Raw genomic sequence first — 13527 nt, 5'->3', positions numbered from 1 at the left:
ATTACAAACCAGTAGCAAAAAGATGGTGTTTTAAACAGCTAAAAGTTACTGGACTTTAATTAGGATGACCATATTTAGAAAGATATGTGGCCCTGTGATGGACTGGCGAACTGACCCAACTGTCTGTTTATTGACAGAGTGTTAACCATACAATCATTTGTCACTTACGGAGTGGGGAGTGAAGTTTTGTTTGAAGTGGCTCTGTGTGTCTGTCCACATGCGGGCATGTTTGTTTGGATGGCTGGTAGACCGCTTTTATTATCAGATCACAGCAGGTGGAGCCAAAGAGCCAGTGGCAAGGCCGACCAGATCATTCTCACCAGAACACATAGGATTGAGTTAATTATTCTCCATGAGGTCAATGACAGACTTGACACATGCTTAATTGTTCTTGATCGTTACACGCTATAGATCTAGATGGGATAGTTTAAACCAGGCTTTGTCAAACTCATTTTCACTGAGGGCCACATCAGCATAATGGTTACCCTCAGAGGGCCAGCTGCAACTGTCATACAGAATAAATGGAACTAAACGTCACCAAATATAATGTAAAATAAAGGTAACTACTCCGTAACATTTCGATAAATAACTCTCTGTATTTATTACTTATTTCACTCGTCGCACGATGTATACGTTGCGATCTAGTGGCGGTGCGGTCACTTTGCGGGTAATACTTTGGATAAACTTAGTTACTTACTTGAATAAAGTCCACCTTGGCATTAATTGTTTATTGTGTGTTTGTTTATACGTCATATAACCACTACAAAACAGAATTACCCATTTCTTGGCGATTATTTTCTGTTATGCTCCCCTTAGTATGAAGAGAACATTGTGCGTAAACATGATGAATAAACATGTTTTACTCATCATTTAACCATGTAACCTAACCTTACCATAAACCACATACTAATGAGTCTTTACATCAGAAACATGCTTTATAAATGATGATTTCGGTGTTTACTAATCCATAACTACTGTGCTTATAAATAATGAGTTTTATCATTTTATCATTCACCCATTCACCCATCATTTTTATAAACTACTACATACTAATGAGTATTCATGCATTATAAATGATAAATTCAATATTTATTCATGCTTAATAGTGTGTACGTATTACAAAGTGTTACCTAATGTTTTGTTATGATAGAAAGTTGACTGATTTCTTCCTCAAAGTGACTGACACACAAACGGGTTTATTTACATATTCACATGTGTACATGCGTCTCATTTCTTAACATCTTATATACTTTTTACTTTGTAAAACTTAGCTGAAAATGTCTTTGCATTTGGCAGAAACAAAATATCGAATATCTTCCTTAACATTTTATGTATACAATCACATTGTAACTGAAGGCTACATAGTTTCTCCATCACAATTGAAAGGCAAGAGTGAGGAGAGTGCGCACAATTTGCATATAGCTAATATGAAGCGGTCGTTGGCTTAAAAAAAGAAAAATCAACATTGTGTATCTGTAACCAATTCTGTGATGAGACATTGCAGCACATTGATCATCAGCTGCTTTATCCAGCAACTGTTGTCAGATTGATGATCCATAGTTCTGCTCAGGCAGGTGTACAAGAGATTCAGAGACATTAGTGAGAGCACAACATACTTTGACAACTTTGTCCAGGTAGGTCACGTCATTTTCATGGTCGACGTCAGCGAGACTGATGGGCAAGGTGCTTTGCAAAATGGGGTACTTTTGTTGCAGAAGACCGAAGACCTTTTCCATGTGTGTTCTGAGAGATTCCAAGCATTCCGTGTCCTCCAGCTTAACATGATCTAGCTGGTTATTGCCAAGAGTGTACACCGGAAAGTTAATTTCTTCGTCGGGAGAATGTAAAGAGTCTTCTCCGTCGTCTAAATCCCTGTCTGACAAAACAAGGTCTCCCGGGAGCAAATGAGACAAAAAGTTACTCTGCTGTGTGATGAACTTGTCGCTCGTTCGGCCTCCCCATCCATTGGAAATGAAACAAATAGAGCCTCGGGGGCAGATGGCGATTAAATACTTAATTGTGTTGCACGTGGAAAAATACTGAGCGCTGGCTAACAAGTCGCTTGATTTCTCAATGCATATTTCAAAACAGTCGATAATGCACACTGTCATTTCAAGTGAACTGTTGCTGAAAGCACATGGAAGAGATGTTCTTAAAGATTCCCTGTCAGGCCATATAACTAGATACGGCACGAGCCTACAATACATGACACTGATACCGTGTTTAAAAACCTCTGAAATGGTGCTTGAATCGACGCCAAAATAATACGCCAAAAAGTCAAAGGACAAATTCATTTTCAGCTTGATTAAAGTCAGCATGAACTGCTGAAATATTGTGAGCCTAAAGTGGTTTGACTGCTGTAAAAAGGGAGCTACAAAGTTAAAGACGGTCATCAGCAGCGAATATGTTGGTAAACCGGTAAGAATATTGATCTTTTTATCATAGTTTTGGAGACCAGTCTCATTTAGTCCAGTGCTGCTTAATTTCTCTTTCAACAGCAGATTTTCACTCTCTTTTGCTTGGTATTTCAACTCCAGATATTTCACGTATTTCCTACAGGTTTCACTGGCACACAGTGGAGTCGCTGGTTTGTCATCGTCAGTGGGAAGGGGCTGGTAATCCTCTTCAAGTTTTTTGTGGGTTGATTCCTCTGCATGAGCTTCTGTGTCATTGTCTGCCGTTGGCTGTGGGCTGCTTTCTAGAGAACAGTCTGATGGAGGAGATACTTGTTCACATCTTTGGAGTGTGCTCTTCGGTCCTCTGTCGAATTCATCCAACTGCATCCCTTTCCTTTTCTTCTCTGGGGTCGGCACTTTATTGAAGATGGAGGGAACATAGTCAGGTGACCGAGGGTTTTCACTTTTTTTTCCTGAAACATAAAAACACAAGTAGGAACAGGTGATTAAGTTAACTGGACATGTTAAAATATACAATGCATTTTAAAGTCGACATTAAGCAGGCGTAACCTTAGGCACTCAAAGGCCAGGTCCTAGGCAGTATATGGATCATCATATTTTATTTTAAATACATCTGTAAAATATACTAAATATGATAAATAAATTATTTTATATATGTATATACACACATAAATAAATATATATACACACACACAAATATATATATATATACATGCATACATATATAATCATAAATATATATATATATACATATATACGGTACTGTGCAGAAAAAAAGGTCTATTACGCTAGGTTTATTCAAGACATGCATGAGCATCACATACACACGTTGCATGAGTTAACACCATTGACAGCTCGCAAATATATAACACCAGCTTTAAGTCGCATCATCAAGAATGGAATTAACAAAATTATATGTAAAAAAAAAACTCAATAAAATAGATAATGGTAACTTAATAAAAGATTAAAATAAATAATACATTTGTGATAAAGCAAAATGTCCCCACATTTGCACACATGTAAATAAATACCCTTCATTTAACATTAAAAAGCCAAAGAAATAAAGAAGGTATTTTCTGAAATGAAAGGTAATAATACGTGTATTAAAGATCAAGTGTATTTGCAGTGTATTGTCACTCTCACGCTTCGAGAAGAACAAACATCTCCCAAGAAAACTTTTCCCCATATATCCCTTATCTCTATATCAGCAGACTAAAAATACCCAGATATTTGCTCGTTTCATTCCATTTCATTTCCATTAAACGGAGACAAATCAGCTGATGAACCTTGGAATGTCAAATGAAGAAAGACTTGAAATTCTTGTTGCCGTCACACAGAATGATAATGAGCAGGAATCAGACCCGATCCCACAAAATCCTTATCTTTGCACAAGATTAAAAAAAAATTAAATCAAATTCAGAGTCAAGGACTGACAAGGCTCCAAAGATTTAAAATGGAGCAAAATACAGTACTTGGGCTGCAACTCTTGATTATTTTCATAACTGAATAATCTGTTGTTTTGGCCATAAAATGAAAATGAAAGCTAAATGTCTTGTTTTATCCACAAAATAGAATGAATCACCTTTAATAGTTTCTTTGTTATATGGCGAAAATGAATTAACGTTTTAAGAAGCTGAAACATTAGGAAACTTATTAAGAAAGCACTCTAACCACTGAATCAGTTTTTAAAACATTTGATGACTGATTTAGAAAAGCGATTCATCATTGCAGCCCTGCACGATACATCACAAAAAGTATAGATGCAGATTTTGAAAAGTATTCAAAATGTAAGAGCACAAACACACACGTATATTAACTTGGTGGCACAAGTAAATGTAATTTAATTAATGTTGCCCCAGATTCATCCAAAGAGGAGACAAAAAGAACGTAAGCTCAGTGAATGGTTACTGTCGCTCTATGTTTGGACCATCGCCTTTTCCTGAAGGAGGCTGTCAAATATGGAATTCACTACCACGTGGAGTCAAATCCATTTCAAATATCAAATCTTTAACTATGGAGGTTAAATGTTGGAACTCTTCGCCTTGGAACTATGTTAAACTCCCTATTAAATGAAAAAAAAAAAAGTTGTTTCATAAGGAGATATAGGAAAGAAACGCGTTTTTCTTTTACAAATTAAATTTAAATGACTTTCCACAACAATATGCTGTCGATGTCTACTACTACTACTACTACTACATCATCATCATCATCATCTACTACTACTACTACTACTAGACCCGGGTTCCTGGGTTCGAGCCCCGTTATATGTGGCCCTGTGATGGACTGGCGAACTGTCCAGGGTGTACCCCGCCTATCGCCCAATGTCAGCTGAGATAGGCACAGCACCCCGAACGACCCTCCTGTGGAGGATAAAGCGTTAGATAATGGATGGATGGATAATAAATATAGCTGTAGTTTTATACATAAGATATTCCATCAATTATATATCTTACTCTTAAAAGTGCACTGGTCTCATTCTCAAGAGTAAAAAGAAAGTGTTGAGTACCGCTGGCTTGAAGGAAGTCTACTCTGTTTTTTTTTTTACTCTTTCATTAGGAATAGTACTCTGTACCTTTCTTGGTACCTGCTTTGGCGAGGTTCCAAGTGAACTGAGCCGATACTAAAATGTGAAGTATACCGACTGCCGGCCAGAGTGTCATCACTGGATGAGTCATGTGACGCGACGTCTGACACAAGAACCAAACCAAAAAATACTGTGCTGTGCCGCGGTATGACGTTGAGGAGGTACTATGAAGTAATGGAAAAATCGACATGCCTGATACCAAACTGAATAGAGTCGGTGCCAGCGGTCTCTTGTCAGCAGGCTCACAAGCTTCATTTCCACCCTCTGCTTCTTCTTGATCCTGTGGCGTTGGTGCCACAGTTGTGGTGTCATCCAGTGCGGTTTCTGCCATTTCAGGTGTCCTTCGCCATGTTCTGTTTTGTTGTCTGGCATTGCGCGCAGTGTCCGTAGACTTGGTCTCCCTGTAACCCAGACATAGAGATGGTGCCCAATCTGGATCCGAGTCACACATTTCATATGCCGGTTTGCCTGGTAACACAATCAAAACCTACAGTTATTAACTCTTACTGTATTCAGACAGAATATAATGTACACACATATATACACCAATGACGCAAACAAACGATTGTTTGGCCGATGAAATGCCAGAAAATGTTGATCTATGTTATGTAAACACAGACTGTTCAATTTTACTCATTTCGTTTTGTTATATTGAGCAAGGAAAACATAGTACATGACCACAATATTGCAACAATCAGTCACGTTATAGGTTTCCTGTGTGTATGGTGGACTGACTAAAGAGAAAACAAATGCAAAGCGTATATGCTTATTAACTTACCAGAAAGAAAATGCCGTGAACACACTCTCATCGATATCGGGATACTGTGGAAGGTTATGTTCGGTCGTCCGACAGCCGCGGTCCAAGCGAGCCGACGACTCTTTGTTATCTCGGACACTTGGTCTCCGTGGTTGCGCCTCCAAGCAGGAAAGCGGTGAAAAGATATTCCATTTTCGAGCTTTTTCCCATGGCGAGTATGTGTTGTGCTGTTACACCCCACAATACAGCAACGGTTTACCATGGTTGAGATGTTAAGTAACACCAAATTAAGACACACGACTGAGAGGGAGTACGTCTACAAACATCGCGCAGTGGTCCGAGTAGCAGTAAAGGAGGCCTCCAACATGGCGGCCAAGCCAAACTAACAACGTCTGCTTGATATGTCTGAAATCGGATTCCCTTCAGTCTGCCGTCAAGTTGGAAATCCGAAAAAACTCAGTCCGTTGTCGATCTTTTTCCCTTTAATGATCTACGAGGTGCACCGCCTCACAATACTTTACAAAGGGCGGAGAAAACGAGGTAAAACAAAGTAAGGTAACACATCCGCACACATTTCAATAACAACTCCGAGAGACAGCTCTCGCCACGACCATGATGCAACGCGGCGGCGTGACGACACTACCCCGTTCCCTGCGAGTGACGTCAGTTAACAGCCCCGTATGTCAATACTTCCATGGTCTAAATATGCCATTTTCGTGACGTAAAATGCAAGTGCAGTGAAATGTGCAAGAACAAACACGATATTGTATTCAATAACCGTGGGGATCTGTACCTGATATGAAATGATCACTGCATAAACGGAATCCGTTGGCTGACGGTTCCCAATGCTCCGACATCCGAGCGCGTTTTATGGCAGTGATCCACCTCTGCCGTCTCTCAGGGTCTTTGGGGATCCGGTAAAATGCTTTCCCGTTGCCTTGTTCCCGTCTGTTTCGGCATCCAGGGGCACAACATGAATCCACCATCTTGATTTTTTTTTAATGTGGACACAGGCTGAGACGATGCAGCTTCCTGCCAAAATGGCGGTGTTTTATCTGGACTGTTGTGTGACAGGGTTGCGTGACATGTCGTCGTAGACTTGTTCGTAAAAGTATCTCTCTCTCACTTACCTCACTCTCGTGTGTGTGTGTGTGTGTGTGTGTGTGTGTGTGTGTGTGTGTGTGTGTGTGTGTGTGTGTGTGTGTGTGTGTCATTCATGGATGTATTACAAGAACTAGATAGAGCACCGCCCCCTTTGCATTAAAAACACATTTCCAGTGGCCACTCTTGGTACTGCAACAACAAAAAATACTCTTTGGCTCAAATACAGTTTTTCTTGATTGTTTACACACATTTTCTGAAAGCATGTCTCGTGCTCTCAGAACTCTACACACAAATCCAACAACACAAAATGGTTGTGTTGGAGAGTCCACATTGTAGACTGGAGACTCTGTGCTGAGTTCACAGACTGTAGTTGTTTATTTTCAGTCACCCTTTTCACAGGTTGACGTGAGCAACGTGCAATTTGTGGTGCAACGCTGCCATCTGCTGGACATGCAAAGCTAAAAAGAAACCAGATACATAGGTGGATTGGCAACTATTCGGGGTGGAGGATAATGATGATCCTCAAATTATACAACAATATACCACCATGATATTGCAATGACAATATTTTTTTATAGCCCAACATCACAAACACATTTTACAGTGTGAACAGTAGTGGCACCCTCTTTACTTAGACCCTCATCCTCGATGCAAATTTGTAAATTTCAGCCTCTCCTCTAGATGGCACTATAAACTACTTATTTCCCCTTTAAGCATATCCGGGCAGTTAAAATATTACTTTGGTAATTACAAAGATTACTAATCCAATGGTGTATACGGAGCCCTGGTAGGGTCAGATGTGGAAAAAATAAAAATCGTTCATAAACTGTTCCCTCGGATTTCTAAACTGTTCCCTCAGTTTTGTAAACTGTGCCCACTGTTTTGAAACACATTCGCTCAGATTTGTAAACTGTTCCCTCGGTATGGTATGTCACTCCCTTGAATGAAGTGTGCACCAGTTCTACCACTACACCAGGAGATCGGGTCTGGACGAAGTTTTCAACACACTTGCGTAAGTATTTGATCATGCAAACGTTGACATTTAGATATGATGTCAACGATAAATGATAAAGGCAAGCTATCATTAATCAACCACGTTTGACGACACGAAAACGAGCGACGGCTGGCTTGACCGCAGTCTATCTCCTAGTGGTAGAACTGGCGCCTCATAGGCTACACTCCATTCAAGGAGCGACATACAAAACCGAGGGAACTGTTTACGAATCAGAGCGAACGCGGTTCAAAGCAGTGGGCACAGTTTACAAAACCGAGGGAACAGTTTACAAATCTGTTTGCATTGGATTGTATGTTTAGGTTTATGGACTTGGAGAATCATTTTTTACATTCGTTTGAACTTGACAGCAGCGGCCTTTTGAATGGTGAAAAGGACACCACATCGGTTGTGCAGGCGGCAAGAGGAGTTTTTACTGTGAGCTGAAATGTGCTGCAAAGTAAATCAGCTGTCATGTTGTTTTGTTTGTTATTTATCTGAGAGCTGGAGCATGCTGCATTCTTCTGTCCAATGAATCATTGATATTTTTGCTGCACCTGTTTGTGATCCATAGTAAAGAAAGGAGAACCTTTAGTTCTCTCATGCAGGGGCTGAAACAAACAGCATTATATACTTTTTTTTGTTTACTTGACATTTCCGTCCTCTCCATGGCTTTGCAACAAAAGAAATGCAGTGTTATGTAACATTTTTACTCCCTGCAGGTTATTGATGACAATGGTTATTGACAAAATCGACCACTGTTGGTTTCTATGCCGCACAGCAAAAACAGTCTCTTGACAACAATCACTTATGCAATCTGCCTTTCATTACTCTCATCGGGATGGGTAGTACTTCTGCTACATGTATTTAAAAAAATGTATTGAGATGATGAAAATGCCTTCATATTTTGTATCAAAATACTTCATACTTTGACATAAGAACACAGATTGGACCATGTTGTGTCACATGCTTTCATAGCCCCATTTGATAATTATTGGTTTCTAAGTAGTTTGATTGATGAGGAAATTTTTATTGTACTGATGGTACTATAGGATGTTACTACCTGCTGTTTGCTGTTTGTGTGTCAGGCTTTCCCCCAGAAAACCTGCTAAGCCCGGTGGTAGTACCTCTCGGGTGGCCCACCGGCAGCCCACCGGCGGCCCACGGCGTTCTTGTAAAAAACAATTAAAGGTTCGCAGGAAATTTTAAATTATGACTATTATGCGTTATTGTAAGACATTTATTAACAATACTTTTACACCACCTATAGAGTCTTACAAAAATACACACTCTTGAAATTAAATAAATAATAATAAATAAATAAATAAATGTTTTCACTTAAATACTAATTAACTAATCGGCCAGTGAATCTTAAAACAAGCCATGCAATTGTCACATTTAAAAGGAAAATAAAGCAACATATATGAAAAAGTGGTAGTGCCCCCTCATCTGCCTCATCTGGTGCAGACAAACGGCCCTTTTATTTCTGCACACCTCTGCGCTTCTGCGTCTCCATGCGGTCTCTTCCAAAGCAGACTGGATAATTTCTCTACGTGTTTTATCCCCACATAAGAATAATGATATATATGACGAGGATGGAGTACAGTCACGATAAAGTGCAGGTGATCCGAGTAGATCTGAGTAAAACGTGGTGACAGACTCTTAAGAGCAGAGCACACTTTTCATCGTTTTTACTCCTTGGTCTCAATATTTAGGTAGAAGATGCTTTAGCGCTGTAATTAAGGGAATAACAGAAGCATCAGATGAGCTGATCTCTTTAGTTACTGCTCAAAGAGAGAGAATGTTCTCTGGTGTGAAGTGAATGCCGCGGAAAGTTCATAATCTGCTCCGTATTCAGCCAAGTTTCGCTTTTGCGAAAGAGACTTTTCAGCATTTACTATGTGCTATTCCACAGTGTACTCGCTGTGTTTCGAGAGACAGTAATTCAATGAATCATTCTCAAACACGATTGATATGTGATTTTTTTTATGTGATGACAAATGTTAAGAACATTTAAAAATATTTCATATACACACTTTTTTGTGTGCGGGCTAATTTAATAGCTGTATATGATACACTGTCAATGTTTGGAGACCCCTGATTTAGAGTGTCCAATTTACTTAATCCCCAAATCTGCATGTTTTTGGAGCAAACCCACGCACACACAGGGAGAAAATGCAAACTCCACGCTGACAGGCCCTTGTTCTGACCAATACGTGAACCTGGGTCTTCTTTCTTCTTGGGTGGGTCAAGGGAGGGCAGAATAATCAATCCCAGGTGGTGCCGGGCAGGAAAAAAAAAAAAAATAGAAAACCAGACACAAAAAAAACTAAAAAGAAAAAAAAATAGTTTCAAGAAAACAAAAGAAAATAACTTTACATGCATACATCACATAGTGATGATAGTGAGTTGTGTGTAACACTGACACATAGCCAGTGTTTTACTCTGCCCCCTATGCCTAGAACCTGCAGGAGACTCAGGAACACTGAAAACTTATTGACCACTCACTGAGTCAGTCAGCATTTTCCAATGCACAGACAGAGGAGGTGCTGATAGCTAAGTAAGTCAGTGTTATTGCATTAATTAACTAATGACCGGCCTTACCACATTATTTTTTTTTATTTAATCACATTAATTGCATGCAAAAATCCTTGAGGGATGCAAATCCTTCAGGGAGTGAAATAACTAAATAAGGCTGCAGCAGCTCAGAAACAGTGATAAATCATTCTTCTGGTTCTCTGTGTCACAGAATTACTCTGCCTGTATCATTTTATCAGTTTGTATTGTTCACATATTAATGCTGCAGCCTGGTTTGTTCATCTAACGAAACAACTTAAGTGGAACTCCTGCAAAGAGCTATTGCATTTGTGAGTTAGACATTGTGTTATATCAGGGGTATTTACATTTTAAATAATCACTTTCTTTGCATTAATTTGATTTCCAGTCAACAATTTTTTCACAAGACATTCTGCGGGTGTAAACATAGCTCGTGATCCGGTGAATTTTGCAGGAATTATGGTCATAAATCAAATTTGACCATTTTGTGTTACCACTAGTTGGCACCCCAAAGAAAAGTCACACAATTGAATGTATTGCTTGTGGAAAAAGTTAATTGCTTCAGGGATTTCCATGGCTCAAATAAACAAGAATCCACCATGGAACATGGCTTACACTAAATAATATCCTTCAGAGCTGCTTCTCTGTCATCCAGCGTTGCCCAGGGACAAGGCGCTGTCCTTTGTCGATTTCACGCTTTAGCCGAGGGACGATTGGACCTCCGGCAAACAGTCATCGTCTCTGTAGTTAATCCTCAAGCTGCTATCAATTTTCTGCCAACGTGAATTATCAGGAAAATACAGGGTTAGGATTAAATGTTCAGAAATGAGAGAAGGACATCTTCAGAATAACTTTGAACATGAAATGATGAGAGGAGCCTCAGTGGTTTGGGACAAGGGATTTTCCTATTGATGCACCGCTGAAAATACGAACCGATCACATCCACTGATTCTATTATCATAGTATGTTGGTTCCCCAGGCGACAGAGGGGTTAAAATGATGACGATGAAGTCTGTTTAGATGTGAGATAAAGTGGGAAAACATATTCTTAAGATATCATAGAAACCTGAGCTGTCCCGATACCATTGACTGTGTCATTGTTGATTGAGCATGCACTGCAGACTCAACATGTTGCAGAGGTAAAACTGCTGACTCTTTGGTGAACTCTGTGATGATCTGAAAACCTAAAAGGTAATCTGAAAGGAGAACTTTTAATGAATTAATCCAACTGGGGATAAACTTCTAGTTAGTTGTCACCAATGGGAAACTTGACCTTTGTGAGGTAACGTTAGCAATTTCTGATATTGACATTGTCTCTTAAAGGGACACTGTGTAGTATTTATGGGTTTATATGACCCAAAATCCACTTTTTTATACATATTATGTGCTCCTGCATTGTCTAGTCGCTGTATAATATTTTTTGTTTCATTTTCGTAGTGTTTCAAAAAGTCATGTAAAATAACATGGTCGCGGGCCGCAGTTGCATTGCCACTGTTAGCAGCGAGACGCCATGTTTCTACCGGAGCCTGTAAGGACAAACGCGAGAGAACAAATCAAGCGTCTCTTTACTTGTAGCGGAAGTCCCGCCTCCTCTCTCTCCGCTTCGTCTGCTACGGCCGTGGTAGCTCGCCCTCTCCCTCACCTCACGAACCTCATCTGCTGACACGGAGAAAGACAACAAGGACGACATTTGACCAGCTGCGGATACCATATTGCTCAGGGAAGGGAGGGGGTGAGCAGAGGAGCAGTTCTTTGTTGTAAATTTCATCCTCTCCTCTAGATGGCACTATAAACTACTTACTTCACCTTTAATAGTTGTGCAACCTTAGTTACGGTATATATCGTTTTGTATTTATAATGATTTATGATGCCCCTTTTCAGTTGCACACAATTACAAATTAAGTTTATTATGTCTTCTTATAGGCTACATACCCTGACAGAATTTACGATTTATTGGCCATTTTTCAGAGAATATGAATTAAAACACAAAAACTTTTCTTTCACTTATGTTTAGTGGTTGGCTGAAGCCATTTGTTTACTCTTTTTAAATCATAATTACAACACAAACTACCCAAATGACAATTAAACTCCTCCACCTGGGGCAGGATCTCACCCCCGACCCCGAAGAGAGCACTCCACCCTTTTCCGTTTGAGGACCGTGGTCTCGGATTTGAAGGTGCTGATTCTCATCCCAGCCGCTTCACACCCAGCTGCGAACTGCTCCAGTGAGAGCTGAAGAATCACGGCCCGACGACGCAAACAGCACTACATCATCCGCAAAGAGCAGAGGCCCAATCCTGAGCTCACCAAACCGTCTCCCTCAACGTCCTGGCTGCGTCTAGAAATTCTGTCCATAAAGGTTATGAACAGAATCGGTGACAAAGGGCAACCTTGGTGGAGTCCAACTCCCACCGGACCAAGCTCTGGCACCGGTCGTACAGGGACCGAATGGCCCTTACCAAGGGTTATTTCCTGAATTAAGGATTTTAAAAGGGTTCTTGCTAACACTGAGGGTTCTCCTATGAGGACAAGCCGAAGAACCTTATATGGTTCTCAAACACTTTTATTACTAAGAGTGTATGAAGATTCAGGGTTACATGTTTTAGTAGTTAGCCCTGAGGGATTTAACATGGCCTAAAAGAAAAGGGCATTTAAATTATAATCCATCACTAAACCATTTTAACAGACACTGACTGTATGTTAAATTAGTATCAAGTCAAAGTATGAAGAATGTCTCTGGCTAATGTCAATTCGGTATTTCCTCAAATATTATCTGCTCTGCTGAAATGCACAGCCTTGCCCATATGTAAAATTCAACTCTGCCTTCCCCTGAGATTAGATTTACATTTGTGTTTTTCAAACTCATAATTTATTAATTTGTTCATAATTCCCAGTGCAAAACAGTGCAGTCGTGTCATGAAGATCTCACCATCACATCCAAAATCCTGATCAGCTAAAGGGAGGAGAAGACTGTGGGGTAAGGAGGGTATCTGTCCAAGTTGAGTTCAGCAATAAATGAAGAGGACAAGCCTGAATAATTCATGTGCTGACTACCTTTTCATTAATCTCTGAAAGGCACAAAGTGCTTCACCTCTGCAGGAGTTTAATAATAGCTGCC

At 39.9% G+C, this 13527-nt stretch overlaps 1 protein-coding gene across 2 annotated transcripts; it reads right to left on the bottom strand.

Moving 5' to 3' along the window:
• Positions 1-1200: 1200 nt before the first annotated feature.
• LOC310942769 (uncharacterized protein) lies at positions 1201-6868 on the bottom strand. 2 transcript variants are annotated; one of them, XM_083908201.1, is made up of 3 exons: positions 5780-6293; positions 5194-5469; positions 1201-2869 (listed from the first exon to the last, which is right to left on the bottom strand). In XM_083908201.1, exons 1-3 carry the CDS (start codon positions 6018-6020, stop codon positions 1542-1544), a joined length of 1845 nt encoding a protein of 614 aa, XP_083764327.1. In that variant the 5' UTR covers positions 6021-6293; the 3' UTR covers positions 1201-1541. The 2 variants fall into 2 exon arrangements, with proteins under 2 accessions (XP_083764327.1, XP_083764328.1); XM_083908202.1 differs by lacking the exons at positions 5194-5469; positions 5780-6293 and adding an exon at positions 6552-6868.
• Between the last annotated feature and the right edge of the window lie 6659 nt (positions 6869-13527).

Source organism: Microchirus variegatus (genome assembly GCF_963457635.1).
Source record: "Microchirus variegatus genome assembly, chromosome: 21".
Taxonomy (NCBI): domain Eukaryota; kingdom Metazoa; phylum Chordata; class Actinopteri; order Pleuronectiformes; family Soleidae; genus Microchirus; species Microchirus variegatus.
This window is presented reverse-complemented; position numbering and strand designations above follow the sequence as displayed.

What these genes read in the sequence shown, in the direction of transcription:
- LOC310942769 (XM_083908201.1), bottom strand. Translation starts at nt 6,020, where the DNA reads ATGGTAAACCGTTGCTGTATTGTGGGGTGTAACAGCACAACACATACT. An exon ending in TTCACGGCATTTTCTTTCTG is followed by an intron (nt 5,470 to 5,779) that starts GTAAGTTAATAA and finishes TTGTGTTACCAG; the next exon opens with GCAAACCGGCATATGAAATG. An exon ending in TCTATTCAGTTTGGTATCAG is followed by an intron (nt 2,870 to 5,193) that starts GCATGTCGATTT and finishes TTTATGTTTCAG; the next exon opens with GAAAAAAAAGTGAAAACCCT.